This window comes from Blennius ocellaris (genome assembly GCF_963422515.1).
Source record: "Blennius ocellaris genome assembly, chromosome: 19".
In the NCBI taxonomy this organism is placed as follows: domain Eukaryota; kingdom Metazoa; phylum Chordata; class Actinopteri; order Blenniiformes; family Blenniidae; genus Blennius; species Blennius ocellaris.
In genome coordinates this window covers 15,324,850-15,343,110 of record NC_137668.1, presented here as the reverse complement: position 1 = coordinate 15,343,110, position 18,261 = coordinate 15,324,850, and the positions used below count along the sequence as shown (strand labels likewise).

The 18,261-nt window shown below is 40.1% G+C and overlaps 1 protein-coding gene across 1 annotated transcript; it reads left to right on the top strand.

The window, feature by feature from the left end:
* Window positions 1–349: 349 nt before the first annotated feature.
* On the top strand, window positions 350–9,666 carry LOC308143867 (solute carrier family 22 member 13-like; the record flags this gene model as incomplete). The annotated part of the gene is made up of 14 exons (XM_080514809.1): window positions 350–724; window positions 1,940–2,043; window positions 2,186–2,340; window positions 2,440–2,611; window positions 2,712–2,832; window positions 2,913–3,007; window positions 3,089–3,303; window positions 3,820–3,928; window positions 4,014–4,208; window positions 8,558–8,678; window positions 8,756–8,850; window positions 8,931–9,037; window positions 9,286–9,394; window positions 9,468–9,666. 14 exons carry the CDS (start codon window positions 350–352, stop codon window positions 9,664–9,666), a joined length of 2,172 nt encoding a protein of 723 aa, XP_080370935.1.
* Window positions 9,667–18,261: the final 8,595 nt, after the last annotated feature.

Sequence of the window (18,261 nt, the reverse complement as noted above, 5' to 3'; positions counted from 1 at the left end):
GCAAACATGCTGACAATAAAAAAAAAAAAAAAAAAAAAAAAAAACACACCCCAAAAAAACGTTTTTGCATGTTTCTTTTGATTTAGAAATAAATATATACATCAGGCTCCTTCACTATCATGTCCCCCTATTGTTTTAAGTATACAGATTGTATCACGGTTCACACAGAGATCCCGATTTCATTAGACCCTAAACCTTCTTAGTCTTTGAAAGATGCCACTGGTCATAAAAGTACAGTGACTGTTAGATTGAACATTAACTTGAGGGACTAAAGTCAATTGGACTTTAGGCTTCAAAACAAATCTTACTTTCTTTCTTGTCACACTCCGAGGACAATCAAAAATCAAAGATGAGCAACTTTAGGCAGATCCTGAAGGAGATCGGGGAGTTTGGTTTATTTCAGAAACGTTTGGTGGCTGCACTTTTCATCCCCGGCATATTTACAGCTTTTGATTTAATCGGTCAGGTGTTCTCAGCTTTGACGTTCCCACATCACTGCAACACAGACTGGATCCTGGAGCACCAACCCAACCTGACAGAGGAGAGGAAGAAAAACCTGACTATCCCGGTGAACCAGGATGGAAGCTTCAAGAGCTGTGAAATGTTCACTCCTGTCGATCTGGATATTAATACAACTGAAAAATATCAGATAAATACCACAACAGGATGTATCAATGGATTGAAATTTGAGGCACCCGAAGGAGCCTACACCATTGTTACAGAGGTAGGAGAAGCTTATTTCAAATTCTGCTACATTTTAAAGAGGTAGCCTATTAAAAAGATCTTACTGTGTTGATAAAAAGGCCTAAATCTTTAGAGCGGCTCTGACCTGTGGTGTTCTTTCCACCTCACACAATCTTGCTTGTACTCATTTCAAGTATATCATTGCATATCATCACTGCAGTGTTGCCACTCCTTTAAAAAAATTACTTAGTTACTTGACTGATCGCCTGTTTTTAAAAGCAACCAAGTTAGATTACATGTAACATTTGAGTTAGTTTCAGCAGCTGCGACAACACAACACCCCCCACGGTCTCAACATAAAAATGAAAATTGGTTTTGCCAGGAACTCTGTGCTGATCACTGCCTGTTCTCCTGCTGATACATATTTTAACCTTTGGCCTTCATTCTTTGTTGTCCATTGTCATTCACAATTTACATCAATACCCTCAATCAGAATGTAGTGGATGCAAACTTTCATTTTTATGCTGACGACAGTCATTTATTGCTCTGCACAGTCACTAAAACAGGCCCTCTTTAAACTGCACGCAGATTTTTCAGCTATTCAGTTCAACCTAAATGACCTGAGGTGAAAGCTTAATTCCAAGAAATCCAATGTGATGCTGTTTTCACTTTCCAGGAAGAGGGAGACAAATCTGACCCCCATCACTACCCTAGAAGGTCACGTCATTAAGGAAGTTTCCTCTCACAGACCATCAGGTGTCTTTGACAAAAGTGCCAAATGCTGCGGCAGCGGATTTTTTGTTTTTGGGTTTTTTTTAAGAAAGGAGGAAAAAATTGAGAAAATAGAAAAGCATGTTGCATTCATAAAGAACTAATGTGAAAGTAAGAAAGGCATGTTCCCCAATGACCTCTGGAGAGCCATTATTTATTTATTTATTTATTTTTTGCACCACACAGAGTGAGCGTGCTTCAATATTTGTATCCAACTGTGACTACTTTGTCCAGCTGAAGCTATCCACAGGCATAATAAACACTGGACAGGTCACCAATCCATCACAGGGAAAACAAAGAGACTGACACACACTCTCATAGTCACATGAATGGAAAAGTTAGGGTCACCAATTAACCTCCAATGTTTTTAGATTCTGTAAATGAACTATAAATATGCTGTATGTTTTTCTACTATCTGTAATAATCATGGTATGACAAAACATGAATTGTTGTTGTGATTCTTGTTTATCCATGTTGTTGTCAGTTTGACCTGGCGTGTGACAGAAGCAGTCTCTTTGAGACGTCACAGTCTATTTACATGGCCGGTCTTCTGGTGGGAGCGTTGGTGATGGGGCCGATGGCTGACAGGTAAGTCGTAGGTTTCATCTTCACAATGGTTGAAATTGTCCTTTTCTTCATGACATTGAATTAATGGAAATTTATTTTAATTTTCTTTAAGTTGAAAATTAACCTGGGTGTCAGCCAGTAACATCTGTTGCTTTATTTTTAGGTTTGGGCGCCGCTTCATCTACCTGCTTTCAGTTCTTCTGCTGGCGTTGTTTGGCATTGGTGTTGCTTTCTCACCAAACATCTATGTTTACATGGCTTTCAAATTTGCAAGTGGCCTCTCAGTTTCAGGCATTCTTGCCAATGGATTTGTGATTGGTAAGTTCACCACTGGATTTAATGCTGCCGTCTTCCTCAGTTTTTTATTATGTGAGGTTTTCACAAAAGCATCGTCTATTCTATCCTGCTGATTTGAAGGAGGAGAATGGAGCGATGCTTCCAAGTTTGCTTTCTGCACCATTATTTGCCACTCTTCTTTCCCTCTTGGATACATGATGTTGCCTGGAATCGCCTATTTAATCCCCAACTGGAGGATCATGCAGTTGGTTCTCTTTTGCCCTCTTGTCCTTGTTCTGGTATTTTGCTACTGGTCAGCACAAACTCAACCCACATTTCTTAGTAATTTTTCCATATTGCGACAGAGTACATGTACGTTATATGTTGAGGTCCTGTGTCTCTTTGTCAACAAGGGTTCTTCCAGAGTCTGCTCGGTGGCTCATTACCCAGGGCAGGAAGGAAGAGGCGGTTAAGTTGATCCGAAAAGCAGCCAAAGTGAACGGGAGAAACGTCCCAGAAGACTTGTTGGACAAGGTGCGCAGAATCACACAACAAACGAATTTAAAAACAACAAACCAATGTCTATTTAACAATATTGCACATGAATTGTTTAGCTGGAGATTGAGGGTCCAACCAAAAGTGGAAATATGCTTGACATCTTCAGGAGATCATACCTGAGGAAACGTGCTCTCATAATGAATTGCGCCTGGTGAGTGTTTGTTTTGATATGAAATTACTGACATATCCACATCTTCAATACTGCATTAAAACGTTTCTTAATACTTCATAGGTTTGGAACCAGTCTGATGTACTATGGACTGACCCTGAATGTGGGAACCTTTGGTCTGAATATTTACCTCACTCAGTTTATCTTTGGATTAGTTGAAGTACCTGCACGTCTGGGAACTTTGCCTTGCCTCCAGTACTTTGGGAGGAGAGTGTGGCAGTCAGGGACCCTCATTTTTGGAGGTCTTGCTTGTCTCTCAATTCTGGCCATACCAAAAGGTAATTCACTCATTTGCAATCCACAAACTAAATCTCTGATTACAATACTCTGACAAGCAGTGTGGAAAAATGAGGCTGGAGGAAGATTTCTGTCTTTTGTGCCGACTGCAGCTGTCAGAGGCAAATTCACACACCACTTGTTTCACCCACGAACATCACAACATTACAATTACTAAACTAAACCAAATACACAAAACCAGAAAAACACAATTAAACGTAACCACTAATAACCTCTAAGACTAATCTAAACTACAATAACTCCCAACTCCAAACTCCCATGGTGCATTTTAACACAACTTTTCATTCATTGCAACTGGCTTCGCGATTGCTCCAATATTCATCACCGAATTCTTGAGAACAATGTTACAAAACAGTAACACAACTCTTGAGAAGTTACATTTTTTAGCAGGTAAGGAATCTTCTGTGAGATGATTAATTTTCTGTGTTGGCAATTTTCTATGTGACAAGTTTTATGTATTTCTGAAACGTGTTTTTCTTCTTTTCTTTTGCCAACAGATCTTCCCGTAGTAATAACAGTTATAGCTGTACTGGGAAAATGTGCAGCTGCCAGCACTATTACCACAGTCTATATCTATACTGCAGAATTATATCCCACCATTGTAAGGTAAGACAGATAACACAGAAAGATATAGTGACAGAAGATGTTTTCTAGTATGCAGTTGAATTGGTGAATAATGTGCCGTCTGTAGGCAGAATGGTGTTGGTCTGAATGCCATGTTTGCACGTGTGGCGGGAATCCTCGCTCCTCTGGTGAAGCTCCTGGACGTCTACCATCACGCCATTCCCATGATAATCTACGGTACAACTCCCATAGTTGCAGGGAGTCTGTGCTTCCTCCTGCCTGAAACTGGGAACTCTGACCTTCAGGACTACGCCAAACCAATGTAAGTTCTTTTTGATGAGAGTTTAACAGTTTACTTTTATCAAGAAATTTCTGAATAATTGCTGTTGTTTTTAATTTCAGAAAACCTACGGGGGAGATTGCTGACAATGAATCATTGACCGGGCAAAACAAATCAGAAAAAAACACATTGGATGCATTACATTGAATTGAGCATGCGTTTTCTTTTTGGAAAAACTGAAGTCTGTTATGTGCACTATCTTCAGATTTTTTTCTCTGCCTAATGTTTTGTTCATTTTTTGTATTCAAAAATCTTTAATATTTTGATATATCCAATCTGACCACTTATGTCATGAAATAAAACCTGAAGCCTAAGAGGCTAACTATAGAATAAATGGCTTATAGTCCATAACAGGTTGAAAGGATCGACAAGATTGAGTGATCGATCAGCCCAACAAGCATGTCTTTTAACTGGTAAAGGAAACACACAAAGTTAAGGGAGGATGAAACTCCACACAGAAATGTCCAAATGTATTCTGAAATGTTCTTAAATAAAACGACCTTGTTTTGTTTAAAATATCCTGTTTGCATTGAATCTCCTGGGCCTATATGACGGATTTGACTTAAAGATGGATATTGGCATGTGTGTGATCAATAAACCTCTGAGCCCGGTTCCGCAAAGGTTTATTCCTGTTTGAAGGGAGTTTTTCCTTTCCACAGTCGCTCTTGCTGGCTCACATGGATCTGTTGGGTTTCCCTCTGCTTAAAAAGAATCAAATCCCCTGCTGCTTCATGCCTCATCCTCGCCACCACCAGTGTCCAGACCCTGGAGGGGAAAATTATTCCTAGATCATTGCGTCCAAGCATTCATTGCTAGTCGCAGTCTTCTGGGTCTGAGCGCCAAATAACCTTCTGAAGCCAATAAAGCCCTTCTAATGCATTAAGTGTTTGTAAGTTTTTCCGGGTTGAAGAAATTGTGAAATAAATCATAAACTTAAGCAAACACTAAGATTGATAGATATTGAGTTTGATTCATAACTTGATTTGACTTCTGTTATCTCACAGGATGTCATTGTCTTGATAAAATGAGCAGTGACTCTCACATTTAATATCTTGTGCTAATAGTCTATGAGCAGTGCCACAGGTCATTCAAGTACATTGAATTGAGGTTAAACATTAACTGAATTGGTAGGCATGATGTGGACTTTTCTTTGCTGAACCGTCTGCCAAACCCAATCTTCTTGTGTAACACGCTCTCCACACAGCACTCTGAGCATATTTAGACCTGCAAAATGGCTGACTTTGTGAAGATCCTGAAGGAGATCGGGGAGTTTGGTTTATTTCAGAAATCTTTAGTGGCACTTCTATGTGTTCCAAATATATTTATGGCTTTCGACTTGACCGGCTTGGTGTTTTTAGGCATAAGCTTCCCTCATTATTGTAACACAGACTGGATCCTGGAGAGTGGATCCAACCTGACAGAAGAGAGGCAAAGAACTTTGACTATCCCAGTGAACGAGGACGGAAGCTTTGAAAGCTGTGAAATGTTCACTCCTATGGATCTGGATTTGGAAACTATCGAAAATTATGGGATTAACACCACAACAGGATGTATAAATGGACTGAGTTTTGAGGCACCCAAAGGCGTCGCCACCCTTGTCACAGAGGTAAAAGATACTTATTTCACAGTCTCCTGCAATTACAACAACAAAAGAAAACTTAAGAAAACCTTACTGAAAGTATTTTAAAGTTCTAGCCAAAAAGAGGAAAAGTTCTGATCAAACCTTGTCATCAAAAAGTGTACTTATTCACCAGTAGATATAGTCCTGTCAGCATGCCTTTTTAAGAGGCAAGACTAAAGATTACTTGACAAGGTGCTAGTTTATTATTTGGCAATAGTATACCGTGGCATTTGTGAATAATTCGGCAAACAATTTCTACAAAAATCGCAAAAAACCCACCAACGTACCAGTCAAAGCAGATAGGATTTAGGTGAAAATGGGAGCACATATACAAGAAGTACATCAAAACATGCAGAAAACTTGGGAATAGTGTCTTTTGTTAAGGATTCTACAAACAGTTTCTGCAAAAATCGCAAGTCAAAGCTTTTGAAGTGGCTTTTGATGAAAAGCACAAAATGGAGAAGATACTGGTCAGCAGCAGGTGGTAGTTATGCACAACATTTCATCCGACATTTTACAGTTTTTATTGCCATTGTGAATGTCGCAGGTATTCCAGCTTGTTAAGTATCTAAAGCTGTATGACTGCTTGAGGTCACTGTGACTTGGTCCAAACCTCAACTTATTTTGCATCAGTGGTCACATACAGAAATGTATGGACACAAGTAAAATGATGGCGAAAGACCGAGAAATGACAAAAAATATATATATTTCCCTTAGTTTTAGTCCAAGAAAGACTTGTGAAAAGTTAGCATTTAATGCCCTTTTTTGAATAACTTCATGAATTAAAATATCAAATAGTAATCTCAATAAAACAGTGCAACCCAGTGAAGAATTTAGTGGCTGTTTCTTGTTTAGGACACCCCGGCTCTAACCCATTCTATTTTGCCATCATAACAATGGCATTTTGACTTGAAGATCATCAGAGATAAATATTGAGGTACTGGAAAGCAGGACACAGAAACACAAGACTTAGATGCTAGAGTCTCCCCACACAGAAACACAAACAGACTGGCAATCAGAATACACAGAAGACGCCCAATATACACCACAGCCACCAGCTGCTGACGATCACACACTCAGGCACAGGTGAAGCACATCATGGCAGCAATCACGCAGAGGAGAGGAAGTCAAGGAGACTGAAATGCGAGTGTCAGACTCTCAATAAGAAGAAACTCGGTTACGATCTTCTCCAAAGATTGATGTTTGTCTGTTGCATGATACATCTGAGAAACCAGCCCATGACGGACTGTCATCTTCCCACCCTCCCCCAATATTACTTCATAACCATCTCAAATGTAGGCTGATAAAAACCTTAAATGCTGTTTGGTTTGAAATGTGTTTTTTCTTGCTCTTTTATATGCTGGCAGTTTAATCTGGTGTGTGGCCAGAGCCGTCTGATCGAGGCGTCACAGTCCGTTTACATGTTTGGTCTTTTAGTGGGAGCGTTTGTTATGGGACTGATGGCTGACAGGTACATGCAACTCTTATAATAAAGGAAAGCATTTTCAGGAATTATATAAAATTCAGCTTGAAATAAGATATTTTCATAAAGAATCTGTGTAACGGTTCTTTTGTGTCTGCAGATTTGGTCGGCGCATTGTGGTCCTGCTGTCAAACTTCCTCCTGATGTCATGCAACGTGATTTCTGCTTTCTCACCGAACATCTATGTTTTTATGGGTCTCAAATTCATCAGTGCCATCTCAGTCTCAGGCGTTTTATCCAGTGGATTTGTGCTTGGTGGGTAGTCAGATTCCAGCTGCATGCGCTGGCATTTTTATTTTAAAGTCTTGGATGATACAGACACTGCAAAGTCAGTAGTAGAAAAACCCTAGTGGGCAGTCAGTCCCATGGCAGGACACGCTGTACATTCATATGTGGCATAATCATTTTATATTCACCACCTTCCATGAAGCAAACACTAAAACTCATTTCAGAACGACCTAATCCTAGTCGACTGGCCAGGTATTTGTCCTAACAGGACAAATAAACACGTTTGCTAAAAACCTGTCATTAAACTGCGTGACTGAGTGGTCCAACAAACATGACATAATAATTCCATAAAAATACCAGTCACAGATTAAGACAGGTATTTTTAATTCTCCTCAGATGAAACTGCACATGCAGCTTTGGGGGCCCCCTGGTGGCTTGGAGGCCCTCAGCACTCGCCGAGTTCACCTGTAATATCAAGAAATGGCCATGCAATTCTACACATATTTTCTGAGCTTTGACATCACAGAATGCATGCTGAAAGAGATTTGCTTTGCAGGAAATGTGGTCAAAGTCACTTGTAGATGGTGGTTCATGCAGCAGTGAATTTACATCATACAGATATTTGTACTTCTAGCTTATGCACAGTATTGTAATGCCTGTCATGCATTGTACTGTCTAATTGCAGGACCTTGAATGAACTGAACTGGACAAAGAAAGAAACTGCCTTTTTGTGTCCTGTTGATTTAAAGGAGGAGAATGGGTTGACTCGTCAAAGTTTGCCCTCTGCTCCATTATCTGCCACATGACCCTTCCAATTGGGCTCATCATATTTCCTGGTGTCGCCTATTTGATCACCGACTGGAGGATCCTGCAGATAGTCCTCTTCAGCCCTCTTGTGATTTTTGTGGGAATCTTCTACTGGTCAGCACGCGCTCAGCCCACATTGCATGTTAAACCATATACAAGCAATTCAACTTCACTTACTTTCTTATCAACAAGGGTTGTTCCTGAGTCGGCCCGCTGGCTCATTACCCAGGGCAGGAAGGAGGAGGCGGTTAAGTTGATCCGGAGAGCAGCCAAAGTGAACGGGAGAGACGCCCCAGAGGACTTGTTGAACAAGGTGATAAATCACTTACACACACAGTCGCAATCAAAATCAAACGTGTCGCGTCATTCTGTCAATCCTTTGTTTTGAAGCTGGAGATCAAGGTTCAAATCAAAAGAGGAAACATGTTAGACATCTTCAGGATCTCGTATCTGAGGAAACATACTCTCATAATGAGCGTTGCCTGGTGAGTGTTTTAATTTCACACTGCTGCCACATCTGTATGATTGTCTTTGCAGGGTCACTAAATATTTGTCTCTCACTTAGGTTTGCTATCAGTCTGACTTACTTTGGACTGAGTCTGAATGTGGGAACTTTCGGCCTGGATATTTACCTCACTCAGTTAATTTTTGGATTAGTTGAAATTCCTGCACGTGTGTTAACTTTACCTTGCCTCCAGTACTTTGGGAGGAGAAAATGGCAGTCAGGGACCCTCATATTTGGAGGTCTTGCTTGCCTTGCGATTATTGTGGTACCAAGAGGTAATTAACCGTTGGCTGATGCAAATCCATTACAATCAAGCTTGAGGATTTTCATTGTTTGCAATTCTGCAGAGCAGGATTAAACTGATATAATAGACTCAGAAATAACACTTATTTTTTAAATTGTTTTTGTCCACCAGATCTTCCCTCAGTGGTTACAGTCTTGGCTGTACTTGGAAAATTTATTGCAAGTACTACTTTTAGTACGGCCTATATTTATACTGCTGAATTATATCCCACCTCTTTAAGGTAAGATGGAGAATAGACCAGGCTTTTGCCATTTTGGGCGCAATCAGATTGCTGATGTGTTTATTTTCTGCAGGCAGAATGGTTTAGGTCTGAATGGCATGTGTGGACGTGTGGCGGGTATCCTCTGTCCTCTAATGAGTCTCCTGGAGGTCTACCATCACGCCATTCCCATGGCATTGTTCGGCATTTTCCCCATTGTGGCCGGGGTTTTGTCTTTACTACTGCCTGAAACCGGTAACGTTGAACTTGACGACCATCCGCAAACACTGTGAGTGACTCAAACCTTTACCCACAATATTTATCTCTGTTTAAATACACTTTATATATAAGTGGTTTATGCCTTGTCATTAATTTCAGAAGGAAACAGAATGACTCAAATGACCATGAAGTCATACCTATCAAAGACAGATCAGGAGAAAGCCCATAAATGGTCAATTATCTTCGCTCTCATGGAGGACTTCTTCGTTCTTTTTCCTAAACCAAGTGACTCTTTCTTCTCAATGTACTTTCCCAACACTTTCGGTTGATGCTGATTATAGGAAAAGTGCTGTTGGAGACAGACTCTTTGCAACCTTCCTGAATACGACCCTCCAGGTACACTGTTTTTATCTGAATAAAATACTATGCTTCCTTACCTTGAAAGTGATATGCCAAAATATATTTGGAACCCTAACCCTAACTTTAATACAAAGCTCTGTATCAGGGAATCACACCACACCTTTGTCGTTTGCATTTGAGCTCCGTGCATTGCTTCCATAATACTCACATTCTCCTGCTGTAAATAAGGTATAGGTTTGTGCAAAATGTAAATTAGTGCATCCTGTGTTTTGTTTTGGGCTTTTGTCAGTTTCATTGCTGTTATTTGTTTATTTTTTTAATGCATCAATGGTGCATTTCAGTCATTGTGCCCAATTTTTACCACGGAATCTTTTGTAATTTATTGTTTTGTGTTAAATACATGAGTTCATAAACTATAAAGCTTGATGAATGTATAAATAATCATATGATCCTGACATTGTTTGATATAAATCACCAAATTAAAATGGAGTAATATTGTTCATGTTAGAGTTATGACGTTTTCTTTGACCTCCGAACTGTGACGCTTCCCGCATGGACTTATTCAAACTGTTAAAATGGCGGCGGACTGTTTTGTTATTGAGCTGTAGATGATGGACAAATACCGAAATGCATCATGGGTACCGTAGTTTGTTCAGTCTGTGTGAAGGTCCGCCAATAGGAGAGCACGTTGCTTACGCCTCCTTCCAGCGGTGGCCAATGGGAAGAGGGGATTTAGCAGCGCGCGTGTTTGATCGGGCGGAAGCTCTGTGTGGATCCCTCTTCTTCCTTCTGCTCTTCGACTGACATGAGGCGCGTTTATCCTCAGCTGCTTTAACGGCTAAGTATAAGGCGATTCTCTACATGGCCAGTGTTTCTGTCTTTTGTAATAAATTACTGTGTTAATCCAATCTCAAGGTATGTTGAACTATATTTAAAGTTCACCGCTGCTTCCCTTAACCAAGAGATCTGTCCTCTCTTTCTGTGCGGGTGAAAGACAACAGGACAAAATGGCGTCACGAACAGGATTTTTAACGGAAGGGAAGTTTGGACGAATTGGTCCGGTGAGTGAAAAACGATTTTTTTCTGAACGTAATACCGAGCCGCCCGGGTTAAATTGAAAGGTGCGCAGTTTCCTGTTTTACCGAATAACTGTACATTGGACACGATAAATTGGCTCTGTGGTACGTGAAGTTGAACGCCGTTTGATATTGCTAAATTTTATAGAATTAACGGTAAATATATTAAAGTTCAGAAACTTGAGAGTGGAATACGCAGTTTTTTATGTATACCAGGTGTCAAAGACACGCTGAGGAAGGCCTGGGGTCTTTGGATCTATCAAATCCTAAACATATAACCGGTTCGGGGAACCTTAAACAGAGATTTTAAAGTCTCGTGAAATAATTTCAGTTCCTTGAACTATAAATAAGGACCTGAAGGTCGCTGTAGTCAAAGTTTAAAAAGAAACTATAAGGGTTAAAGGCCCGCAAAGTTTGGAGTTTTACCACTTGCAAACTTTGCCCCGCGTCCGGGACGCGTTAGACTAGAAAAGCGCTATTTAAGGGAAACTGCAGTCATTTTTTTAATATTTTGTAAGCATGAAGAGATTGTGTGAGTGGTTTGTATGTATTGTGCGTTTGCATCAGGCTCATGTTCTGGTAAAATACACAATTGTGTGGGTGATGCTGTAAGTTGATATAGTTGTGTTGTTGTTTTATCATAAGTGGAAAAAGTAGTTTTCAATCCGAGAATAACACTGTGAATGACTGTGTGAATGAAAAGTGTCCGAATTGAAACACTAGATGACTGATAAACCTTACGGTGCGGTTATTCTAGTGGAGTAAAGACAGCCTTTTATTGGAGATCTTTAGGCAGTTTGAAGTGAGACATTTCTCAGCTTTGAAACTGAAAAAGTGGCATTTTAAAGTATAAGGAAAAAAAAATGGATGCTGTGTGCTTTGTTATCTCCATGTGCTTGAGTAGGAGAAAAAGGGATAAAGACACAGGATAAGGGAAGAAGTAAAGCAGAAACCCCCTCTTCATGTAGAAAGTGGTTTAAGTAAAAGGACGAGAAATAGAAAGTGGTTTAAGTATAAGGACGAGAAATAGAAATGTGATTTATATTGAAGGAGAAGAGGAAGTGTGTTTTGAAGGAAAAGTATGTTATTTTGTTGGCTATTATGGAAAGAAAGGAACAAGGCAGGTAGAAAAAGTTAGCCCAGCAAATGAGAGTAAAGAGTGTTGGTATTGTGGAGAGATGGGATAGTTAGTATGAGAATGAAGGAAAAAAGTGAAGAATTTGAAATGAATTTGAGGGACATTTTAGCGGCATGTGATGAATTTGAATGCCTCTAACTGTCTCTCTGTCTCCAAGAACCAGGGCTTGTTCATAGACAACCCCCGCAGCAACATTGGTACAGTTGTTATTGTAATGAGCTCTTTGTTCTCTGCAGACCGGCAGACTTGAGCTGCAAGAGCAGGAAGTCGATTCCTAAACAAGTAATAGCAAGACACCCTGCTATTAACCTCAGATGGACTTAAAACATCGCTGTCCACTTAACAAGTACACTTGTATTACATTTTGTCAGACACATAGGTACGTTGAAACACTAGTAAGGATTCAGTATGACTTACACATAGTCCTATATATACATTCACATACAGTGCTCATTGAGGTGACCCCCCTTCAACTTATTTTAATTACCAACCCTGTGTCTCACCAACATTAACTGGGACAAAAGTAGTTATTTAACATCATGTCAGTGTTATTGTGGTTTTTCTGAATTGTTTCATAACCTGAAGGATTGTTTTGTAGTACTATTGTATAGCAGAGATAGATTGTACCGACAAGGCCTAATTGTTTACCAGGTGTCCAGATGATACCACAAGAATGAATTAATATATGAACTTTCTTATCTGTAGACTGAACATGTGTGCCCTCAGAATCATTTGTCGACAATGCTTCTGAGGCCACAGGGGGAATGTTGGGATTACACAGGATCACAGAAGGATTGTTAATTTGGATTGTTAATTTTAGTAGAAAAATCTCCATTTGTCATGAGACGCAGCCATGACATGAAAAAAGACTAAGGAATGTAATTGTCTATCGCACCTAGTAGGGGGTTGGAGGAGCTCTGCAGGATCTCCTTCCCCCTTCCTCTTTCTCTGTTTACAACATGTAATTAAGACTGCTTCAGCTAGCAGACTTTTCACACCTCTGGATGCACTCGTGTCACAGGGGGTCCTGGGAGCCTCGCTCAGAGGAGGTGAGTTACAGCAGTTCAACTCACCCAGCGTTAACAACTAATACTTTTAACCAACTAACAACTTTTAAACCAGCGACCTCCACTCCTCAACTTTGCTGACCCTACCATGAGGGTCAGACCTCCCACATCCAGAGACCAGCGATCCAGAGTCTGCTTTCCAGGGAACCGACCGGTTCTTCCAAGACGGGACCAAGAAAAGACATCTTACATAACTTCTTTGTGTTTTCCTCAAACAAGCAGGAAAACCGTCATAGCTTGGAGCCACCAGGTCTTCAGTCTGGAGGGGACCAACTCGGAGCTGTAAAGGACAGCTCCTGAAACACCAACTTCATCTTCTTCTCCTCAGCCTGCAGAACCAGCAGCCACAGTTAGCAGGAGCTGCTAACTAAAGGAGAAGACACCAGCTTCCCTCCAGCAAGACGACAACTGAACTGCTTTAAGGCAGTGGTAACAATTGGGGTTTAATTGAGATTAGTTAAACTTGATGATATGTATAGAACTGTTTAACTTTCATGAAAATGTGTTAATTCTGTTACAGTGATCGCATTCTTTTGATAATGATATTAGGAGCAGATAATAATGTGTAAACCAACGTTGACTCTGCCACAGACACAGGGTCTGCATGCTTATCTGTTATACTAACTGGTTAATTCACAATCTTACACATATATCAAAGACAACATCACACTGCGACTGAACACCAGCTGATGACTTATGACGTTTTACAAGATAAATCGCATTCACATAAACATATTCTAGAAATGGTCCTTTAGCAAAGACACATAGGAAGCAGATGCTACGGCTAAGCTTCTATTGTTCCATTGTCATCAACACATGGTGGAGACCAAGGACAGTTCTCCTGCTCTCTGAGAACCGCCATTTGAAATGTAGTATTTTGTGATCCACCATCTTGTTTTGTACTTCCATGACACAACTCACACAAATGCTCATTTTAATTCTCTTGTCTCCACACACACACACACACACACACACACACACACACACACACACACACACACACACACACACACACACACACACACACATGGTGTATGCAATCCCTTTGAAATAGAGATAACTCCTCAGCAGACGGCCCGCTAACCACATCAAAAAAGGGGTAATAAAAGCTGGGTGAGATTGTAAACAACACCAGCTATCTACAAGACAAAAGAGAGAGCAAGTGAATGGTGAAGTTTCCTGCTCACAGCAGGTGAGGAAAGACACTCGAGTCTTCCCCCATCTCTGGAGAATTTTTTGTAATGTTTACAGGAATCCAAGGTGATGGAGTCCATTCTGAGTGACGGAGAAGACAACACACGCCGTGAGGGTCGAAGGACATCGAGCGTGGTGCCATCTTCATTACTGCACCAAGGCAGATTCATCCGACAGAGAGATCATCGTTCCTGACAACGACTAGGAATCCAACGACCAGGAGGGGCCAAATGACAACGAGGGAGCATCCTACGCAGAATCGACACCAGGAGGAGATCATCGCGACGACACCGACGACGAAAGATCCCCAGGGGTGCACTGCGGCAACCCCTGACGATTAAAGAGAAAACATTGTTAGGTTCAAGCCGGTCAGAAGATCGCAAAACATTGTACAACACGAAGGATCCGAGGAGCAGCACTGATATAGAAAGACGGAAAGAATTAATCAAGAATTCATCTTCACAGAAGAACAGAGGATGAAGTGGCTGAAAAAAAACTGTTTGAAGGTTCTGGTCAAAGCCAGAGGTCCTGTATATGTGAATCATGGAAATGTTTATGTAGATTGATACTTGCATTACTAATTGTCTTATCATCCTGGTTTTTGTACATGTCACTGCCCATCCCGCAGGTGAAGGTATTAGTTCTTTAACGAATGTAAATCAAGTAAACACACTTGCATCAGCCACATGCTAAAATCACCAACTTCAAATAGTGAATCAATAGAAATTAAAGTAGATCTAACTAACAACCATACTACTTTTCCCCCTGTTTTCCCTAAAGGTAATTTTGGAGTGTGTTGGGATTTCCTTCTATGGGAATTGAGAGATAAGGGAGATGTAGCTTTCCCAATAAAATTGTGTGATTACCTCTGCCAAAATAAAATAGGAGCTAAAGCTTGGATGTCTCCAGCAGCAAAAAATGTAGGAATTTGGACCATTACTCAAGTTAAAGAAGTAAATGATTATTTCAAAATAACAACAGGAATTTTAGGTGATGTAAATAATTGGTTGCTAATGGCAGAGCAAGCTTCTAAAATCTCCCAGGACACAATTAAAGGTTTATGTTTGTGTATGCATTCTCGACCTCTACTTAAGGTAGTGCCGACTGCAGTAAACTCAAATTGTATAGTCAACTTAATGAATCGAACTATACCTAGTAACACCTGTAAGAAACTTTTCTCATAACTACAATATCTAAACTTAAAAACCTTATTTCATAGCACAGTGGCTAAACAAAACTTCACCTGTATTAAAGTAAATGCTGACAAAGTTGAACACAAATTGGGAACTCTTGATTCAACTTTGTGTGGAAAAAACACTTCAAGTTCCCATTGATTTCACGCTATTAACTAGGTCAGATGTATGGTGGTGGTGTGGATCAAATACAATTTCTGATGGACTCCCAAGACAGGCTAGAGGTTTATATGCATTTGTAATTTTAATAATTCCAGTAAAAGTCCTGCTTTTAAACATAGATCAAATTTCTACTCTAATACAACGCACTGAGGTGCACCAAAAAGTCATTTTAAACGTCACAAAAGAGATTGGAGAAGACGATTAGATCCAACTTATATAGATGCGATAGGAGTGCCTGATGAATATAAATTAGTTGATCAAATAGCAAGTTTTGAAAACCTACCAAATATCTCAGCGTTTTCCCAGCCACACCTAATAAAAATGTAGATAGGATTAATTATATTCATTAAAATGTTCAACGTTTAGGCAATTGGACAGAAATGGGTTTTGCAGCCGTCCACGAACAGCTTCAAGCAACCTCAACTATGGCTTATCCGACCCGCATAGCCATTGATATGCTCCTGGCTGAAGGAGGAGTATGTGCTATGTTTGGTGATAAGTGTATTTTCATCCCTAATAACACAACAGCAGATGGCACCTTAACTAGGACTCTAGAAGGTTTGCTTACACTCAAAATAAAAAAAATTATTATTCATCATCATAATTTAGGAGTTGATACATTCATGTGGGACGGTTTGGCTGACATGTTTGGTAATTACAAAGCTTTGGTAATGTCTGTGTTGATTTCTATTTGTTGTTGCATTCCATGTAATAGAGAGCTTCTTACTCGTTTGATTAACACTGCCATCTCCCCTGACAAACGGGAAGTAGTAAATATGGCATTGTTAACTTCCACAGGTGAACCAGGTCATTTTGATCCAGAAGATGAAACTAATCTGTTCTCTTTTAATGTTTATTTGTGATGTGATAGAATCACATCAAGAGAGCTATTGTTAGAGTTATGACGTTTTCTTTGACCTCCGAACTGTGACGCTTCCCGCATGGACTTATTCAAACTGTTAAAATGGCGGCGGACTGTTTTGTTATTGAGCTGTAGATGATGGACAAATACCGAAATGCATCATGGGTACCGTAGTTTGTTCAGTCTGTGTGAAGGTCCGCCAATAGGAGAGCACGTTGCTTACGCCTCCTTCCAGCGGTGGCCAATGGGAAGAGGGGATTTAGCAGCGCGCGTGTTTGATCGGGCGGAAGCTCTGTGTGGATCCCTCTTCTTCCTTCTGCTCTTCGACTGACATGAGGCGCGTTTATCCTCAGCTGCTTTAACGGCTAAGTATAAGGCGATTCTCTACATGGCCAGTGTTTCTGTCTTTTGTAATAAATCACTGTGTTAATCCAATCTCAAGGTATGTTGAACTATATTTAAAGTTCACCGCTGCTTCCCTTAACCAAGAGATCTGTCCTCTCTTTCTGTGCGGGTGAAAGACAACAGGACATTCATGTTTTGTAATTTGCCTGACTATTTATTTATTTATTTTTAATCAGGGAAGTGTCCATCACACCAATATGTTGGCACATTATGGGTCTATTACTGGGACAGTTGTTGAATAAATTAATAATTTGTTTGTGGGTGTGTTTAATGAGTTTTTTTATGAAACATTGAAAAATAATGTTGTTTGCTTCATTTACACGTGATTGCTAAGTGCAGCTATGCTAAAGAATGTGTGCCTTGAAGCCAACTGAGTTATGAAACACTGCCGCTGGCCATTTGGTCTGAAGTAGTAGTCTACTGTCAACTGCTCATGATTTTCTGAGTAAAAATATTTGAGGAAAAGTCACCGAGTGTAAAGCATTAGGTTGTCATTCAGTTGGACTCAGTGTGCTTGTTTAAACAACAAGAGGTCAAAAGTACCTTGCAGCTTCTGCAGTGACAACAGCTACTATATTTATACAGACCACTTTACCATCAACAGGAAAAGAAGCACCGCAATAAACTAAAGCAGTTACTTGCTCAGCATGCATCAATGTTCATGTAAAATAAAATAATCTGCAATGAATATTGGGTCAGGCCGCTTTAACCCAGGTTTATTTATGAAGACAAAAGAGTCAGACAATGATTACTTTTACCTCACAAAAAATGTGAGTGTTGTTGCTCCTGTAAATATCACGTCAATTTTTTTAGTCACTGGGACTCAAAGCTACATGAAACAGAAATCATTCAATTTTAAAAGGAAAGAGACATTAACAAGAATGTATGACTGAGGATAGTATATATATATTTTACTTTTGACTATATTTTTGCAAGTTTCTAGTAGATCAATATGAAGATTGAACAACTGCATGAGGACCAGACCATCTGTGAGGGTTTTGGCAATGCCAAGTGGCTATTTTAGAAAAACAGTTGCTGGAGGGCTAAATAAAGCCTCAATATTGCAAAGTTGGCAACACTGGTCAGGAAAGGCACTCAGAAAAAAATGTATCCCAACAAGCACACTCTGCTCTGACTTGATCTACCCTGGTGCTTCTGGCAAGCAGCAGCTGAAACACACACACACACACACACACACACACACACACACAC